The 21,208-nt window shown below is 39.3% G+C and overlaps 1 protein-coding gene across 2 annotated transcripts in view; it reads left to right on the top strand.

Annotated features, from left to right (window-relative positions):
* LOC124262637 (prolyl 3-hydroxylase 1-like) overlaps positions 1–21,208 on the top strand; it is an 86,460-nt gene that overhangs the window by 20,649 nt on the left and 44,603 nt on the right. For both annotated transcript variants that reach the window (XM_046697142.1, XM_046697143.1), the window contains exons 3-4: positions 15,344–15,515; positions 18,303–18,428. In XM_046697142.1, the coding sequence (XP_046553098.1) occupies positions 15,344–15,515; positions 18,303–18,428 (298 nt within the window). The remainder of the gene's footprint in view (positions 1–15,343; positions 15,516–18,302; positions 18,429–21,208) is intronic.

Genomic DNA, 21,208 nt, shown 5'->3' with positions numbered 1-21,208 from the left:
TTATTCTTACCTGTTTGATATTATTTGTTTTTCAATGCCACATTTTGAAAATTGTTCTCCAATGATGATTATTAAAGGTCACATGCAACGTAAAACACAACTTTACAGATTCTGATACCTTTCGGTATGGACATACCGAAACAAATCGTCAAAAATGCAAATTCAACTTATAAAGTTGAAAAATAACGAGATGAAAAAAAATGAGCATGTATTTACAAAACCCAACATCTCTCTATATATATACACACAATTAGCCGTGAAGGCATCTGCAGATGAACCAGCCGTTACACTTGAGTGCACACCCACCCGCTCTGACTGGGTTCGGTATCCCGGCTGCTTCGTTTCTTGGGAAGTAAACTGAAGTACACAATTTTGCACTTTCGATTTGCAATTGTACGCTTATAATTTTGTTTATATATTTTTTCGTAACCAGCAATGTATATTATATGTCATGAATAAGTGATAATTGTGTTTTAATTATGTTTGATTTTTTGGTTGCCTGTGACCTTTAAGTAATTCAAAGCATCATATGGCTGTTGGTTTGGTTTTCTGCTCTAGTAAGTTGCAGAAAGTTCAGTGGTGTAACAGGCGGGGTAACAAACAATATCAGTGGTGTAACATGCGTATTTGCTAAGATTTAATTATTTCAAAAGAATAATTTAACAGTTAGACTGATATTTTATGATAACTGAAAGCAGCTTTAATATCAATGTATACATAACATATCTTCAGTCTTAAGTATACAAGTTATATCAGAAGAAATATCATATGTTACCATTTCATTCTTCTCACACCAAGACATTTTGGCCAAATTTACTATTAAATTTGTGAGAATAATGAAATGATTTAATTTATATTTTAAAAAAAAATAGTTTGTAAATAGTGACAAAAGTGAAAAATTCCTGATCTCACATCAAAGTTTGAAAAATATTACTTTTATGCTTGTTACACCACTGACGTTTTTTTTTCAGTGGATACTTTAAAAAGTTTATTTTAAAAATATTTTGTTACTTTCCTGTGTGCAAATTATCATGACTGCATTTTTTAATGTGTTGACCATTCAAAACAATAAAGAGATAATTCAGTATGATGCTTTGTATTTTCAAATTTTTCATAGCATGAATTTGGCCTTTTTTTTGAGAATGACCCGTATTTGTTTTCAGAATAGAGCTTGTTGATAGACTGCGTTACAAATTTCTTTTGAAAGTTGTCCAAATGTTTTAATTTGTGTGATTTTTACACGGCCCCTACCTGCTTCGCATCACCCTCACAATGTTTGTGTTCCAGAACATTTGTCAGTACCCTTGCTGATACTCCTAAAGCTTTTGCTGCCCGCTCACGGAATTTATTAATGGCATAAAATGGTTTGCCCCTTTCGGCTTCAGCACGGAAAAAATCGTACACTTTAATCATCAACTGTTTCACGTCAGCATTCAACTTCATTTTTCATCAGGCATGTGTATCCCGTGTACGACGAGATAGTGGCTGTTCCGTTTCTGCGGTTTCACCCCGCCGCAACAGATAACAACTTTTGCGTTTTCAATGATGATAGTTTCTTTAACAACTTTTTGGGTGGAGTCTGGACAATTTTCAAATATAAGAAAGCTGTTGGGTATTAGTAAATGATAAACGTGTACTATTTATATGTATGTGGCAATTTTGTACAATGATAAAATTTGCAATTCATCGGTCCGTGTCTGACTCAAACGGACTGTACATTTGAAGAAAAATATTTTGAAAGGTGAAAATACATTATGTCATGTGAATCTTAAGTTTGACATTGAATGTGCTTTTGATCAGAAATACACATGTCCTTTGAAGAAACAACCAAATGTACAGACTTGTTTCAGTCAGGGTGCACAAATGTTTAAGACGTTACTGTTTTGTTTCATTTCCGGATAGAAAATGATTATTACAATTCTAGGGGTTCTAACCTTATCAAGCAGAAACCTGATATGGGTGGGAATTTGGGAACATTAAATAAAGTACCATGGTCTGAAAAGGAACAGTTCATTTAAGGACATCATAATAATGTGTTGTGATCTCTGACTGGTGGTTGCCTTTGGGTAAGGTGGCCAATTATTTGTTTTGGTCTGAATGACAGGAAGCCTCCATTGGAAGTCTGTGCTTTGTGCAAGGTTCTAAAAGAAATGAGATAATAATAATTATAATAATAATAATAAATGCATATTTATAATGTGCCCCTTCCAGTCCCTAAGGCATGCTTGCGTCATTGTTGACGAACTGCTACTGGGCCCTTAGTTCAGATAATCTAACTTGGTTTCTATGCGACGACTGTTTTGTTTTGTTTTTGTTGTTTTTTGACTGCTCGGTACTGCTTAAATACCTGACATGTCTTATTTTGTTTTGTTTGTCGTTATTAAACAATCAACATTTGATGTCTTGATGACAGTTCCAAACTGACGTTGGCTCACTAAACATGTCCATGACTCCTTCTCATATGACACTAGAGAGTCATTATGACTCCTAATTTTTTTTATGCCTACGACAAACTCTGAGTCAGGGAGTTGTCGATCTCGTCTCCACTTGACAATCTGTCCACTTGGCATGGTACAAAAGGATATATATTTTTCATCATCTGGGCCTCTTATTAAGAGTTTTCTTTCAGTGGTTGCGCGCCATCACTGTGGAATAGACTGTTCCTCGCTATAACTGTTTCCATGTTTTATTGCATTCAATCACATCTTTCAACGCATCTTTTTCACTGTACTATTAACTCAAACCTTACTTTGTAGCACTTGAGCATCCACTTTGTGGTTGGATTTCGCGATATATAACTTGTCAGTATCATTATTATTTCTATTACTGAATTAGAAACACCACGGCTATATTCGAGGCCACAGTTCAAGATCAATCTGCTATCCCGCGAGGCGACGGCAGTTCAGGTAGCACATGAGTCTGACCTGGTCACGGCCAAGTGCATGAATCAGATAACGGGGATGACACGTGCGTTTTCTGGCCAGAATGCACAGTCAGCTGAGCGTTCCACGGAAGGCATGGGCGATATACCGTTAGGTTGGAAACAAGACCAATATCCAGTCACTGAATACAGGCAAGTGAGTTTATTCAAATTGCCTCTATATAACCTAGCAGGGTACCTGGTGGGATAAATCATGTGGTTATTCAACTTTCTATTACATTTTGGCAGCATGGGTTATCAGGGGTAATAAAAGGTAACATGTCAACACCTTGAGCATGTGCCTTGTACCTGGAAAAGGCGTGTTATAGGGCACATTTATTGTTCTAACAAGTGCCTATTATCCCTCTGCATTCTGACGGATCTTGGAAGGTGTATTCTGTCGTTAGTTTACTTCTTCATCATCCTCATCTCCCTAAACACGCTAATGGCATCTTCCGTTTGGTCTGCCTACTTCTGCCATGCTTTGCGACCATGTGTTAAGCTGGGCCCCGTCTCGCTTATCGCATTATATGCAATGTGGCGCAATTTCGCGTGCGCACAGGGAGCCGGGAACCAGCTTGGAAACCAGCTTAGACCTTGTGTAAGCTAAAATATAACAAATTATTTCGTTGGCTGATACATAGTATTTACTGCGGACTGAATGAAGCTGATTGGCCGAGAGCTAATACATTGTAAATGGGCGCCGTAAACATCGTGTTGTTAGGTTGTAGAGTGTTACGGGCGGACATGGGTTTAATCAACGGCGCATTGATTAGTGAATTTTTCCTATGAACGTACGTTTTTTTAGAAATATGACGCACCATTGGAGATGCGCTGTAAGAATTTTATGCACCATGTGGGAAATTATTACGTGATTTCGTGTCTGCCTTCACTGCACAATGTGGCTGAACAATTCAGTCCCATATATTGCAAATACGAAGGCTTAGCATCCTCGGCTAGGAGTTGAATAGACAAGCCCATGTCAACCTTGATAGGATGGGGTTGTTTTTTTCCCTGCCAGTGTTTCAAATTGATAGGGATTTCTCACACCTGTCCTCAAAATTATCCCAAACTTTCGTTCACAAATCACGTTACTCCTAGTCCTAGGGAGTTTTAGGTTCTAGACCATGCATACTAGATCGATATCCATACGACGCTTGCCTTGTCTTGGGAATCGGGTAGCTTTCTCACCCAGGTTTTGACGATCATATGGCAATTAATCAAGATACCATGGTGGCCATGTCAGCCCATGAGGGATGCTTGCCCACTCCTCTTTGGACATCGTTTTTCAGGTCGTTTTCTGATGCCAATCACACTCAAGTGATTGTGTTAGACCATTCGGCAGCTATAGAACCATCTCACCTCTTGACTGGAAATAAGAATCTTCCAGGACAATCCAATGAGGAAATTGTTTCAACAATCTCTGGATATTTTTCATTGTTTTTTATGTTGAGGGGAATTCAGATTCAGGGCTATCTCAACGATTTCTTAGCAGATTTCTCCTTTATCTTAGTGACGTTAAGACAGTGAAACACGGTACTATGGTGGGCTACAGATCAGCAATCGCTTCTGTTTGAGATATACAAGGACTAGCAGTGGTTCTAACAGCCGATTAGATCATTCCAGTTAAGATATATTTTTTTTCAGCTCCTAGTCCTACAATCTTCCCCAAGTTGGCTTTATGTCTAATTCTGTAGTCTCTCCAGAAGTCTTCCAAACCTATTCAGGAAAATTCATTGACATTTCTTCTCCTTAAAAGGTGGGTTTTCTACTTGTCATTTCTACAGCTTCCAGTTCCAGAATATCAGAATTTTTTGCCATAGACTTTAGTCAATCACCTTTACAGGAGGATATAGCATCCTAATATCTAATCTCTACACCAATTTGCTTTTGCGAAAGGTCACTCCATCCTTCGAGAGCCTCCTCTAGTGGCAGTGCAGCGCCTCTCCTCCACCTGTTTCCCCTTGAGGGGAAAAGAAGGGGTGCAGATATATCCAAACTCAGCAGTGGTTCACTATTTTGGACTGAGGGAGGAAACAGGTTAACAGTAAACGGAAGGATGAGGATCTTTGAAGAACGTTATCTGCTAATATTTATCACCAGTAAGTGGAATTATTATATCTGCAGCAGTTTATTACTCCAGTTAAATAATCTACGAGAAGACTTGAAATCACTTACCGGAAGTGACGTCATGAACCGGAGTGATGTCATGAACCGGAAGTGACGTCATGAACAGGAAGTGACGTCACAGAAACTGGTTAAATTGAGAATCAGTCAAATAGACTATTACAGAACCGGATATGACGTATTGGACCAGAAGTGGCATCACAGTCTTCTCCAAACACCAAATATTTCTCCCTCACGAGTATGATCCTTCCCTTTAGGTAATTGAATACTGGAATATCCAGGGAATGATCTAGGTAATCCATATATATTACATTTCGTCACCTAAGTCATAGTTACCCTAATTGTTATGTCATAGACTATAGCGGGATAATTAGTGGTATTGCTGTATTCATCATCTGCATAAACCCTCTTTCCTTATGTGTGATACTGGCAACCATAATCCAGAGGGAATGTTTACGCCTATAATTTGGAACAATTACATGTATTGTTAGTAATTATTAGTAAACTTACCTCTGGATTATGGGATCTAGTGCCCACCCTACCTCCCCACAAGGAGATGCAGAAAATGTCAGTTTTCTTCAGAAAAATCATGAGAGGTTTTCAACAACTGTGACGTCACAGCTAAGGGAGATAACTGCATAACTCTTTTAAAGGTCACATAAACCCTAGGGGGTACAAATACATGAATCACTAACTGGCATCGTTATAAATGAAACCCCGTCATTAAAACTACTCATTTCGACCTTTAATTGACTTAAATCGACCTTTTTGACAACAGTGCACAATTCTCACCCGCGAACGAAATTTCAACCAATCAGAGCGGCGCGCCTCTGTGACGTCATATGAGGAATAGCTTTGAGGGCCGATGCAGAATTCATCTACATTTTAGGGGTTAAATTATCTTGTTTACAGGCTTGTATAAACCTGAAATCGTGACAATTGTTGTGGAAAATGAAAGCTATATGTTCTCACAATCTACTGTCATTTAATTTTGTCTCCTGCTTTGCCTAGTTTTCGAGTTACAACTTGTTTTCATAGACGATTCTGTCAAAATCGATTGGTGTCGTTAGGCCCTATTTGTATAATGACTGATCCAAATTGATCCCATTTCTGTGTTTTTTTACCTCGATATTTAATCATGTCATGTAAAAATCTGTTTGTATTCTCAAAACAGTGTCGGCCCATAAGTTTTCACATGCAATACAGCAATTAATACTCCCTTGTTGTAACCCGTGTTAGGTGGTATAAACCTACACATGTTATTTGTCATCATTCACTTGATGGTCAGTTAATGAATTTATAACAGGTATAATTAGTGGTAACACACTTAGATTACCCGACAAAGGTTCCCATTTGGCATTTCTTGGGTCTGGAGTAAATATTCAACATTATAAACATCGATCAAAGGATTAACCGATAACAGGCTGATTGATTAATTACTTTTATCTTACACAGCGGAATTGTCAAAAGGTAGTGTTTATGTATGTAGATTTACTAATCTATACTGAATACACTCTGTCGTGGTCGGTGTCTGCGTAAAAACAACGCCCTTCTTTCAAAGGATTAACCGGCAATACATTGATTGATTGCCCATTATTGGCTAACTAAATTACTGTTTTAAAGAAAGGCGGACATTATGCAATTAGTTGCCAGGTGTGCTATCTTGGGTGACCAATGAGACTATACACCAATACCTGAAAAGATTTATCACTTTTTCAGATATTAAACTGTTAAAAGACACATCATTTGGAACAGTTTTGTGGATATTGATGGATACATTCCTCGAACAAGGTAATGGCCTGATATTGTTCCTATAACTTTAATCTGTTTTAATTTTAATATTTGCATTTTGTTTTTATTCATTTGTCGTAGCATTCAACAGAATCATTGTTTTCGCCGTGTGAAGTGTAATGAGACAGACAACATGCACTAGGTGTGTGTGCGAATTATGATTCACATTGGCAAACTATAAAATGTCTAGATATTACAGTTCTGTTATAAATTCACTATAAGTATCAGCAGATCGCCTGCTTTTTATTTAGTTTCAAAATGCATACAAGTATGATAATAAACTAATTAGGATTATAAGACCAAATATAAAGACGCACATTGACTAGTATCTACATACTGGTGAGTGGACATTAACCATGGGAATGTAGCAAGAAATTTATCAAGCAGTATTGTGACTTCGAATTCCCCACCTCGCCTCCGTGGAAGAAATCGTTATGTTATAAGTTGTGTCATGCAAAATCCGTTTGGTTATGATTCAAATACAGATTCAAACTCTGAGTAGAAAGTAGTCTTGATTTTCTAACTTGATGAAAACAAACTATAATCTCATTAATTCTAACAGATTGTTTTATTTTTTAAAATGTATGGCTACTGTCGGGAACATCCGCCAGTCTGAGGATAAATGGTATTTAGGTTTGTTTTCACCGAGTTACAAAATCAAAACTACTTTCTACTGGTAGTAAAATATGTATTTTATTGATGGCCAATAGGATTTTGCATGGCATAGCGTATGGCAGCGAGGTGGGTGTCAATATAATACTACTTAAAATATTATTGTTACTTCGACCACAACCTCACTTCCGAGGAAGAAATCGTTATGTTACAAGTTGTGTCATAGAAAATCTTTATGGTCATCAATCATATGCATATTTTACTACAACTAGTAAGTAGTTTTGATTTTTTAACTTCCGTGAAGCGATCTGAACACAAGTAAGATATTGTTTCAGGCTTCCACAACGCCGCTTCAAGACTCACAAACATAACCCATTTAGCACGAACCGCGGGTCCTGTGGAAATATGTGCATGGGGACACCATCGCCCGACCCCTAGGAGCAATTGACGACAAAGCAACGATTCGGCATGTCGTCGTTGATGTCGAGAAATCATCAAAATGATGAGCGTGCTACACATTTTCTATACAACTAACTGAAAATCGTTCCTCATATGACGTCACTGCAGTGCTCTGGCGACAGAGTTACGTAACCTGTCTGTGGTTTCGTTGGCGGGCGAGAGGGAAGCAGGCGCCTTTTTACCACTTTTAATCGCTCGGTATTAATTAACCACAAGTTTTTAAAGAATAAATTTGGTGTTCCGCATAAGACTAACCACAAATCTTTCATATGTAATGGTTAAAAGAGTAACAAAAAACAAAGTTTATTGGTTCTTTAAGCATACCACTAGGGATAGCTATGACTTAGTTAAAATTTTCATTTCCATTCTGTATGTATCTGTGGAAACCACAGGAATAAGGCAACCATAATCCAGAGGTAAGTTTACTAATAATTACTAACAATACATGTAATTGTTCCTGATGAATAATTTCTCAGTCCACAACTGTGCTTTCAGTTCACTCACAGTAGTCATTGTTCAGCTTACAGGAAGTAGTAATATGTGAAATCATCCCTAAAAGTGTTTTGGTTTAATTTTTTTTATTGTTTCTACATAATGTATTGTTCTCATTTAGATAGTCCGTCTTCCTAACATTAAGAATCTGGAAGAGTTTTTTATCAGCTCCATGAGCTCTGCAAAAACCAGACCGGTGTTTGATTTCAATTCCAAACAAACACAGCATGTATGGTTAACATCCTTTTATCATTGCCAGGGCATAGATACAACCATTTTCACCTGTACAACAAGTCTATCACAAGTCACAGGTGTTTCCATCAGCACATGCTTACATCGATTTTATCCCAACCGCCATTGTTATACACTTGTATGAATTTGGCTTATGAAGCTCTGTATTTATAAATCAGGCCTTTGTGTTCTCTGAGTCCATTCAGTTTTTTTCAGGCTGCACAAAAGCTTCATTGTGCCACTTCTGTTCTGCCTTTATCTCCTAAATTATTGCAGTATATCGCAATATGAGAATCAGAGCAATGTTCAGCCCTTGTAATGAACATAAATTCAGTCATGATTTGGAACGAGCTTGCAGTGCTTATAAAATGTTAATTTAATGACATTAATATACATTGTTAATGCAAAGAAGTGTTCCAAAATTGTTTGTGTTCGATTACGAGAAAACATGATCAATTGCTTGTTCATTTGATCACTGCGACCAATCATCAATTGTTTTAATTAATCGGACCACAACTAATACGCGTGACGTCTCGTACTAGAGCAATGCGACAAAAAATGTGACTGGTAGGTGAAGAGAACCATTCCCCACTCACATACTCTCCATCCCAAATGCTGTCAGCACCACTGAAATCGTAAACACTGGTGTTGCTGCGTCAGAATTGGTCTTCTGGCAGGACGTCGTGCATGCATCCCAGGAGCAGCCACGCATCTTCCAACAGTCCTTGCCAAGATTCCATTTGTTCCATTCTTGTTACTACCTGGGCTGGGCTGTGAGTGTTGGAGGTTGGAACCTGTTACGGAGATGGGTTGTAAGGATCCATGTGTCATTATGAGGCGTGGTCACTGGTGGACGTTCCCCTTAGGGGACAGTCTTGAACGTTGGCATTCCGCTGATAACGTTGCCATAAATTGTATATCGTGTTTCTCTTGATGTTAAAGAGTGGTGTGACGTCACGTTGAGTTGTACCAGCTTCAATCATACCAATATCTCTCCATCTCTCAATTTCAGTCAACCTTGGCATACTGATGTGCAAATAAAATGCAAAAATGACTTATTTTTCTGACAACAGAGTCTGTTGACAACGATAAAAGTGAACATGATCCGGGATCAAGAGTCATAAAATTTTATAGAGATCTTGTGCATGCAGTTCTCAAACAATGTCCTTCACACACTCTACAAGCAAGCTAAGTGTGCAGAATGGCTGTGATTGTGTTCTGGATATATGTGTTTCAGTCATGTTAGTACAGTTCAAATTCAAATTCAGATTTCAAAAATTAATAATGCAGAAAAAAGTCAGTCACACAGGGATCAGGAATGGCAGGGGCCATGGGCCATTTTGCACATTAGAATAAAAAATGTCCCATTAAAATTTTGAACTTTGCTATTGATACAAGGTCAGTGGCTCACTCTAAATTCAGAAAATGGCTAATAATCCTGAAAATGGCCCATTGTCAAAGTTATCTATCCCAGTCCCTGGTCACAGTTACTTTTGCCTCTTTAAATAGTATATATCTTCCAATCATAGGGGTGGGGGGGTAGCCTTGTGGTTAAAGTATTCGCTAGCCACATCAAATACCCGGGTACAGTATGTGTTGCCCATTTTTTGAAGTCTACGCCGTGATATTGCTGGATTGCTAAAACAGCATAAAACTAAACTCTCTTCCAATCATAGCATCAAAAGTGTTATTATACATGGGATATTTTAACTGAATCACTTGGAGATTTTGAGGTAGCTTGTGCCATTTCCAGCTTAGTTTACAAGTGAGTGAGTTGGCTTTTATGCTGCTTTTAGCAATATTCCAGCAATATCACGGCGAAGGACATCAGAAATGGGCTTCACACAATGTTTACAAGACAATACACACTGTAATCTAAATCTCTGCGTAAAAAAAACAATGCCTACAAGAATATGAGGTATAATTTAAATGTATGTAGAATTACATTCTCGTCTATCCATGCCAAACTTAAGGAGAAAAGGTTAATTGAGTAAGTTGTACTTCTTGTGTCATCACACAACATAAATATGGTTAAACTATCGTTACCTTGTGTTGAATGGTATTGTGCCATGTGGGATTAATATGTGCCATAAGGCCCCTGGTGTTGTTCCCAATGCCATTTCATATTAAAATGTACGCCACATTCGTATTTTATGATAGCTTATTGTCACACAATAACATATTTGAACAACCCTTAGCTTTCCCATCGGCAGGTCGCGTTTGTCAAATTTCTTCTGTCAAATTAGTTGGCATGGCATCTTTTTTCAATTTTGCTCTCACATTTGCACAGCCAAGTTTCTTTAGTTTGTCTCTATGCTTCACTATGCAAGTACACAAGACATTGTTGTATTGAACATCCGCGATGCGGTGGATAAAGTATTAGGCTCCGCCCGCCCATTAGTCAGTACGTACGTACGAATTGGAATATCTTAAGAACCGTTGACTAGATTCTTTTCTTATTTGGTACCTAGGTTATTCACAGTATGTGAAAGGTCCAAGTCAGGTTTGTGACCTTGACCTTCATAGCAAGATCAGAAGGGGGCTTTAACATTTTACCCTTGTCAGCGAGATATGTCAAGATCAGTTCACTGGATTATCTTCATATTTGACACCAAGCTTCATTTAGGGATGGTGCAAGGCCCAGTTGACCTTCACATAATTTCAAGGTCACAGCGACACTGAAGATTTCGGCATGTAAACCTGCATGTTAAGCTTGTCAGCGAGATATCTCAAGAACCATTCACTGGATTTTCTACATATTCAACAATAAGCTTCATCTAGGGAAGACGCAGGGCCCAGTCGATTTTGGTGACATTCACATGTTTTTTCAAGGTCACAGTTATACTTTGAAGACTTCAGCATGTTAACCTACATGTTTAGATTGTCAGCGAGATATCTCAAGAATCGTTCACTTTCTTCCTATTTGACACCAAGTTTCATCTAGGGAAGGCGCATGGCTATATTGATTTTGGTGACCTTCATGTATTCTTGAAGGTCACACGGGTGTTGTGGTGGCCAAGTGGTTAAAGCATTCGCCAAAGGCCCGGGTTCGATTCCCACATGGGAATAATTTGTGAAGCCCATTTCTGGTGTCCCCTGCTGTGATATTTCTGGAATATTGCTAAAAACGGTGTAAAACCATACTCAGTCAGTCAGTAAGTCAGTCATTCAAGGTCACAGCGACACATTGAATATTTCAGTTTGTTATCCCCCGCCGCACGTATAGCGCGAAGCGGGGGATATAGTATTAGGCTCTGTCCGTACGTACGTACGAATTGGAATATCTTAAACACCGTTTACTAGATTGTTTTCATAATTGGTATCTAGGTTCATCACAGTATAAGAAAGGTCCAAGTCAGGTTTGGTGACCTTGACCTTAATTTCAAGGTCACAATGGGGACTTTAACGTTTTACCTGCATGTTAAGCTATCTCAAGAACCGTTCACTGGATTTTCTTCATATTCAATACAAAGCTTTATCTAGGGAAGGCGCAGGGCCCAGTCGATTTTGGTGACCTTCACTTAATTTTCAAGGTCACAGAGACACTTTGAAGATTTGAGCATGTTAACCTGAATTGTCAGCAAGATATTTCAAAAACAGTTCACTGGATCTTCTTCAAGGACTTTCAAGACTTCCCTTAAATGTTTTTCAACAAGCAATTTCTTTAGTACTATTTTTGCATATTTCATACACTATGACATTCATGTCAAAGTCAGTCTTGAAAATAATTGTGTGTTTGAACACCTAAAGAGCAAGACATCAAGAGAGGTTGACTGGTCATGTTTTTGTTGACATTTAACTTAAACTTTCATTACTTTGATTTGATAATTTGCGGCAGGGGATTATGTCACCTTAGTGACAATGCTTGTTAACGTACATGTTCACCTCGTCAGCCAGACATCTCACAAACGATTCACTGTATTTCTTCATATTTGACACAAAGCATCATCTTGGGAAGGTGCAGATTGACTGGTCATGCTTTTGTTGACATTTAACTTCACCTTAAACTACAACCTTCACTTTTTAAGTTTGATTTGATAATTTGCGAAGAGGGATTATGTCACCTTATATTTACTAGCATGCTGCTTCAATTGTCACTTCTACTTTTTGGGGTGTAGAATGACTCTCTTTTTTTCAAAATATTTGATTGAGGGGTCTTCAAATGACATTAAAAGTACCCTTCAAATATGTTGCGGGCACTTTCAGATGGATGTCCCACAGTGCATCACGTTTGTCCAAGGTGATCTTGCCTTCACGAAAAACATGGTCATACAAAATGGCTAAATAACCAATAGTGCATTTTTTGTTCTTCTATTTTTAAGCTGTTCTCAAGAGATCTGTGTAACAGCAGTTCTACTGTCAAGATCTTGTGTTGGTTGGCATCTGATATTGATGTTGATGTCACGTCAATATCAGTACTACTCTCAAGGTGTTGTCACTAAACATCAATATCAGTACTACTCTCAAGGTGTTGTCAGTAAACGTCAATATCAGTGGTACTGTCAAGGTGTTGTCACTAAACATCAATATCAGTGGTACTCTCAAGGTGTTGTCACTAAACATCAATATCAGTGGTACTGTCAAGGTGTTGTCACTAAACATCAATATCAGTGGTACTCTCAAGGTATTGTCACTAAACATCAACATCAGTGGTACTCTCAAGGTGTTGTCACTAAACATCAATATCAGTACTACTCTCAAGGTGTTGTCAGTAAACGTCAATATCAGTGGTACTAAAATATCAATATCAGTGGTACTGTCAAGGTGTTGTCACTAAATATCAATATCAGTACTACTCTCAAGGTGTTGTCACTAAATATCAATATCAGTACTACTCTCAAGGTGTTGTCACTAAACATCAATATCAGTGGTACTGTCAAGGTATTGTCACTAAACATCAATATCATTGGTACTGTCAAGGTATTGTCACTAAACATCAATATCAGTGGTACTGTCAAGGTATTGTCACTAAACATCAATATCAGTGGTACTGTCAAGGTATTGTCACTAAACATCAATATCAGTACTACTCTCAAGGTGTTGTCACTAAACATCAATATCAGTACTACTCTCAAGGTATTGTCACTAAACATCAATATCAGTACTACTCTCAAGGTATTGTCACTAAACATCAATATCATTGGTACTGTCAAGGTATTGTCACTAAACATCAATATCAGTGGTACTGTCAAGGTATTGTCACTAAACATCAATATCAGTGGTACTGTCAAGGTGTTGTCACTAAATATCAATATCAGTACTACTCTCAAGGTGTTGTCACTATACATCAATATCAGTACTACTCTCAAGGTGTTGTCACTAAACATCAATATCAGTACTACTCTCAAGGTGTTGTCACCAAACAAATATCAGTTCTGCTCTCAAGGTATCAGTACTACTCTCAAGATTTAATTGCCACACATCATGAAACTAAACTTCATGGATTGTGCATAGATATCTATGACGTCACAAATATGCGCGTAGTAATATGTTACGTCACAAGCTTTGTGACACAATTTTCTTCTGATCACTCAAATGACTGGGTTAGGTCATCTAGTTCTCAGTAAGATTTTATGTAAATGCACGTATTGTTGTCAACAATCTTTTGAAAAATAACAACAATCTCGTGTGGATCTTCAGAAACCTTCAATTAACCTTTTGAACAACAAATACACTTAAATGTTCGCATGACATTCTGCACCTGAATTCCTGTGCCGTCAGCTCGCTAACACTGTCAGTCTGTCGGGAACTGGTTTTGGTATCTTCGTAGGCCTATGAATTTCTGTCTTCGTGTCGTAATCCACGCCATCTATCATAACCAGACATGAATTTTCTTGGATCAAAGCACTGACAGTACTGTAACCACGGTCATCAATACGGTCGCGATCGCCGACATGTGACGCCATGTTTGTTTACACTGTGAAAGTAGTCCCTAACATTTGCATATGACCTCTCTAATTTGCATCGATATCCGTATATGACCCCAACGAATACCGAAAATATCTGTTGGCTTTATCCTGCCGAGAACGCTATATATTGTACGATAAACATCAATATCAGTACTACTGTCAAGATGTTGTGACTCCAACATCAATATCAGTACTACTGTCAAGATGTTGTGACTCCAACATCAATGTCAGTACTACTGTCAAGATGTTGTGACTCCAACATCAATATCAGTATTACTGTCAAGATGTTGTGACTCCAACATCAATGTCATACTGTCAAGATGTTGTGACTCCAACATCAATGTCAGTACTACTGTCAAGATGTTGTGACTCCAACATCAATAATATCAGTATACTCGAAAATATCAATATGTACTACTGTCTTTGATCATCAATGTCAGTACTACTACATCAAGAGTACTGTTGTCAAGATCCAACATCAATATCAGATAAATGTTGTGACTCCAACATCAATCAGTACTACTGTCAAGATGTTGTGACTCCAACATCAATATCAGTACTACTGTCAAGATTTTGTGACTCCAACATCAATGTCAGTACTACTGTCAAGATGTTGTGACTCCAACATCAATATCAGTACTACTGTCAATATGTTGTGACTCCAACATCAATATCAGTTTTACTCTCAAGGCATTGTAACACCAACATCAGTGTCAGCTCTAACTTAACGATTCCATTCATCTCTGAGGGTTGATGGCCTACAACAGTGGTAATGTTTAACTTTGTTGTTCATCTGTTTCAGGAAGCTTATGTCAGAGGGTTGATGGCCTACAACAGCGATGACTGGGAAGGGGTTAAAACCAACATGGAGCTGGCCATCACTGAGTTTTACCATGAGGAGGAAAGGTGTCGTGCAGAGTGTGAAAACATCTACGAATCTGCTCGACCCCTGGAGTTTGTCAGTGCTGTGGCAGGTACGGATGCATGAATTAGTCGCATATATTGATGTTTAATAATTCTGAAACTGCAAGACCTTTCAATGAAGCTGAAGCTTTGCTTGAATGATCCAAGGTTTGGAGTCACACAAATTGTATCACAGAAATCTGATCTGATTTAAAAAATGCCACCCACAGAACATAGTGTTTGATTTTGATAAAATGAACCTGATTTTAGAGAAAAATTCTCCTTAATGGCCAGTAATTGTAGATATGTTTTTAAGAAAGGATGCACACATATCTCCTGTTTTGCATAGCAATATTATTATGTTGGACTATAACATGGCTTCAACTTTATAGTATAAATGTATGGCAATGTTTATCAAACTGGAGCAAAAGTTGAACAAATGTATGTTAGACTCCATTCCACACCATCCTATATACCTGTGGTAAGGAACAACATAGCCAAACAAGTGTAAGTTTTGCATGGCAAGGGGTCAGTGTTCCTGCAAATTTGACCCTTAAATGGTCAAAGACAAAATACTCAACATTTTGATTGTCACGGCAAGTGCTAAGCACTGATTTCTTTGAGGAGAGGTCCCTTGCTTGTGACAGACTACTCAAGTGGTACATAACCCATTATCTTACCTCACACATAAATGTCATTTTCTGATTGGCTGAGCGCTCTGCTATTATTTTCAATGTACCCTGCTTACAGACGAGTAACATTTTCTATGTTTCCCGCTGGGAATGCCAAACGGTGGGAAGTCATTTGGTGCTAAAAGTGGTATGCTTCTCTCCAGGGCAGTACGGTCTGATGTACGCCTCTTTATAGAGGTGTCACGCGAGCCAGTAGATAAGGGATGACATTGCTACAAAATGGCGTACATCAGACCGTATTACCCGAGGGAGACGCATGCAACGTATTTATCTTACTGCCATGTTAAATGAACAAAATATTATTTTGTTATTTTGAAGATCGATATGAACTATATTTCATGTAAACAAAATGGCATCTGCCTCTTGACTGAATGTTTAATATCAGTGAAACATTCTCACAAGCTTAAAACTGCTATAGAAGTAGTGAACTATGTTTAAGTTGAGTGTGCAAACGATTCAATGTATAAAATAGTTTAAATAAAGCAGTGAAAGTCGGTAAAATAAATCTGAACATGATGAACTCAAAAACAGATAATCGAATGGTTTTTCGAACTCCGGGCACTGCATTTGTCATTTTATGACGTCTTAGGAGGGGTGACACGGAAACTTGTTAAAGCGTCATTGACCAATGAAATTAAAGTAATTTACATAAAGGTAAGATAATTTGTGTTAGTAATTCTGTATCTTGAATAATTGAGTCACATAAAGTGTACGGAAATTACATCAGAATTAAGTTGTACAGAAATTATATGTTTTGCGAATGCAAATCGATGGAAGGGAGATACAGTCAGGCCGCGGTAATCCGGTCCTCGTTAATCCGAATCCACCGACTTCCGAACGCTACTCACCAGGCACCAAATCATCTCTCTATATATTGTATATAATTGACACCTCGTTAGTCCGATGATTCAGTTTCCGCCTCCGAACGCTGGTCAGTCGGAACGGATTGGACTAATTAAGTTGTAAACAGCTGCGTTAATCCGAACGATTGAAGTTGACGGCGCTGCTGACTCGTCCACTCAAAGTGACACGTTGTTTGTTTAGTACTCATCCCTTTGATCCCTTTATCATAAGTGATAGGGAAATTTCGACGAACACGCTGTTTTGGGAAAGACTTCAATCCAGAAATACATGCTCGGTAGCGAATTAAAATTATAAACTATTTTTCGCAATGTTATTGAAAACAACGATTCTCGGACACATGCTTCGGCAGCGGGTCCACAGTAACATTGTCAAAGAGCAAAGTAACGATGTAAATTGAATAAACTAATAGGTAGCGATTTCTTGCTTTATATGTTCAAAATAGCATTATTTTACCCAAAACTTTTCGCCTAAATCTAAAAGTTTTTCGTTTTACGAGGGCGATATCCATTGCCGTGATATGATTGGCTGCCTTAGGTCCGTGTCTGATTTTGACCAATCCGACCCTTATAGCAGACTGTAGCGAAAAGCGTCATTAGAAACCAATTTTATCCAATAAAATCGCTTCTTACAACTGTGAAAATACCGGCAAGGGTTGAGTGATGTTGTTGATGTTCAGAGCTTTCGAGCGATACCCGACATCAAGCGATTAAGCCTCCCATGTTATTCATCATCGACGCTTCAAAACGGAGGTATTTTCCGTTGTTATGTGTCATGTTACCGGCGGAAAGCCACTGATATCGGAAATAGGCAACCATACATATTATTTAAGAAATCTTTTTATAATAATTTTCTGATGGCGTAAAATGAAAATATAAAAAGAAAAGGCACTGGCATGTTACGACATGTCACAAATGGAAAAAAATCGCCATAGTTTTTGAATAACATTATAAAAATAAACTTCATATTTATCAACAGTAGGATTATAATTTCCTTCATAAACATAGGCTTCATCTATGACCTCAGAGTCTCGATAGTAAGGAAAGATATCAAGGGGAAGTAACTCGGTGCATATACTGTGGTTTCAGCAGTACGAACGTTTCACTATCCGAACGGTTTTTTTTAAAAACCAAAGTGTTCGTATTAACGAGGTCTGACTGTAACTTTAAATTGTTTTTTCTTGTTGTTTGCTTGATTCTTTGTCATCTGATAATCTAGTATTGGCTTATCTAGCCAATGTAGTGTTTCAGACAATCTGTCTGTGCAGTGAGGGAGACTGTATGGTGTATGTGTGCTGTGTTTCAGACCACTATCTGTCTGTGTTGGAGTGTCAACACAGCTGTGAAAGGAAACTGAGCAGAATATTCACTGAGGAAATTGGAGACTACGTGGCTGACCACTTTCACTACCTACAGTTTGCCTACTACAAGTGTAAGTTTCACGTTTATTTGTTGTATCCTTCGACTATTCAAGATAAACCTGTGGATTCAGAAACAGTCAGAGTTCATATTCTAAAAATTATTGTCATTGTTGGTAATGTTCAAGGTTAATGATTGAAGGTCAAGGTCACTCAAGGGGAACCATAAATCCGAAAGGCTTCTATTCAGGATCACTTGAGTATTCATTATTTCAATTTGATAAAACCTAACATGTCATATTTGGGATTACACTTTCTCAGTAAAGTACAGATTTTAGTACTTTTGTTGGGTTAAGTCCCATCCAGGATTGGAACCCACACCCTCAGAGTCAGGCACCTAATTGCCAGCACACAAAGTCAGCTGCCTAATCACCAGCTTCCACAAAAATGGAAGTCTGACAAGTGTGTCATATGTTATATGATGAATGGCTGGCTTGGGAAAGCTGGTGTTGAAGATAACTTCAGTATTTTCTGAGGTAAAAATGAAACGATGCAGAATGCATCATGTGAATGGTGGGATGACAGTCAAGTCAACATTCCAGCAAGATCACTAGTGATCAAATTACAATAACATATTTTTCCTTATCCTGACTCATGCTCTTTTGCTTGTCTTCTTCTTCTTGCGAACATAGTGGAACACTTGTATCTCCCTAATTGAAGCTCCCTTCAATGTAAAATCACTAATTAGTACTCACCACGAGTTGCCTCCCTCTTCCTTTGCGCGGGAAAGGAGGTGCCACCCTCTGGCCTCATGCTTCAATCTCTCCTTCTTCGCCCAGTGAGCAGGATGTGAGAGCGCCTGTGTCTCCCTACACACTATATCCTTTGATTATTCTTAGTTATTTACCTCTTATAGTCTTCTATAGAGGTGTAGCTAGTATCCTTCAACAATTATGTATTGATAATTAATCGTATTTCTGCTGTTTATTCACGGGACGCCGTGATTGTTCAGCAAGTTTACGTTAATGAAAATCTGTACTATTTGTAGATTACGTTTTTCTGCTGCTGATCCGCATTTAATATGCCCTAGCTGTACTACGCCATGTGCGTTTTCTTCACGTTGCAGTTACTGTATTAATCTGTCTAATTCTGCATTTAACAAATATTATCTTTGCGTCTTGAGACGTGCAACAGATAGGTCACGCAAACAAGGTTTAGCCATGGCCGATACATCGGAACCCCTCGCCAGTCAACTGCTGTCGGACGACCCCTTCCCGTCTGGTGTTCCGCTAGAGTTACCCTCGAGGAGAGGGCGTGGGACGCAGTCCGCCGTCTCCATGAAGCGTCCTGCATCCCCAGACATCCCGTCGTCGCAGCCAAAGACTAAGAGGGCTTCGACATCATCTCAACGCAGACTCTGTACCCCCAGGGCAGTGTCTACCTCCAAGGTGAATTCGACGAAGTCTTCTAGAACCTTTTCAGCCTAGATTGTTCCCGCCGCAGAATTGGGCCTGTATGATGATCAGCCGATCATCATACCCGATCTACGCCACAAGAAACGACCGGTGTCGGCAACAGTGACGTCAGCGCAGATCGCCATGCAGCCTGATGTACCAACGCTGATGTCGGACGATCTTCCTGAGGGCCCCGTCGTTACCAACGCAGAGAGGGCACCGACTACATCTTCGCAGACCGTCCCAGACGACCTGATGCGGCAGATCATGAAGATGATGGAGGACCGATACAGACTGGAGAGACAACCAGCCCAGAGCAACGTAGACGACACACCAGAGGGACCCCCGTCAACGTAGCGGCCACTACAATGCCACCTCCGCGAAGGAAGTCACAGACCACCTCGGCGAAGGACCCAGATGTACAGCCTTCGCGAAGGCCTTCGCGAAGGACTTCTAGATCGTCATCTACCTGGGACCTTGATGATCAACACTTACGAGGAGGCTCGAAAAGAAAGATCATCTCATCCCCGGACTCTGACTCGGACCCTCAGCCTTCGCGCAAACCTTTGCGAAGGTCAAGTCGTCGCTCCCCAGGACCGGACTCAGATGAAGCTTCGCGAAGGTCTTCACGAAGGGCACCAGTTACAGGCTCCAAGTCATCTGCTTCTAGAAGGTCATCGAGGGATTTCCCAAGAGCTTCGCGAAGGTATCAACGTTCACCACATAGATCGCCGCGAAGGTCACCATTTAGACACAGCTCGTCAGCTCGTTCACCAAGACGATCTCCTCGCCGATCACCTTGCAGGTCACCACACCGTTAGCCGCACAAGTCTTCACGGAAGTCCCCAGTCAGGTCTCCGCTGACGTCATCCTGCACAGAGGTAGAAGCATACAGGTCACCATCGGAAGAGCATCAACCTCTTATCAGCGATCCCGTTCTAGAAGATGATGGAGGCACCATTTTCTCCGACGCTGAGATACACTATTGGATGGTTAACAACCTGGACCTAGCCTCACCGTCTAAGAACGGTAATCCGGCACACACTTACGTTATGAGGGAGGACGATCCAGACAACATCACCCTACCCCCGATCGACCCGATTGCTACGGTCCCACAGAATCTGGACACAGCCTTCCATAAAGCCACTAAAGTCCAAGCGCCACACTTACCACAGTTCAACGCAAAGAAGTTTTCAACTCATAATATGGACCCCTTTTTCAAGGCACAAGAGATCAATGACAACTACAAAGTGATCAACGATGTCAAGAATAGGAACTATAAGATTGATGACCGCAAGCTGGTTCAGATCGAAACCATGACAAGGCGAATGTTCTTTGGCCTTAATAGATCTAGAACAATCAATGAGACGCTTATCTCCAGATTTCGAGATTCGACATCT

Source organism: Haliotis rubra, unplaced genomic scaffold (genome assembly GCF_003918875.1).
Source record: "Haliotis rubra isolate DU_JTF1 unplaced genomic scaffold, ASM391887v1 Scf849, whole genome shotgun sequence".
Lineage (NCBI taxonomy): Eukaryota > Metazoa > Mollusca > Gastropoda > Lepetellida > Haliotidae > Haliotis > Haliotis rubra.
This window is presented reverse-complemented; position numbering and strand designations above follow the sequence as displayed.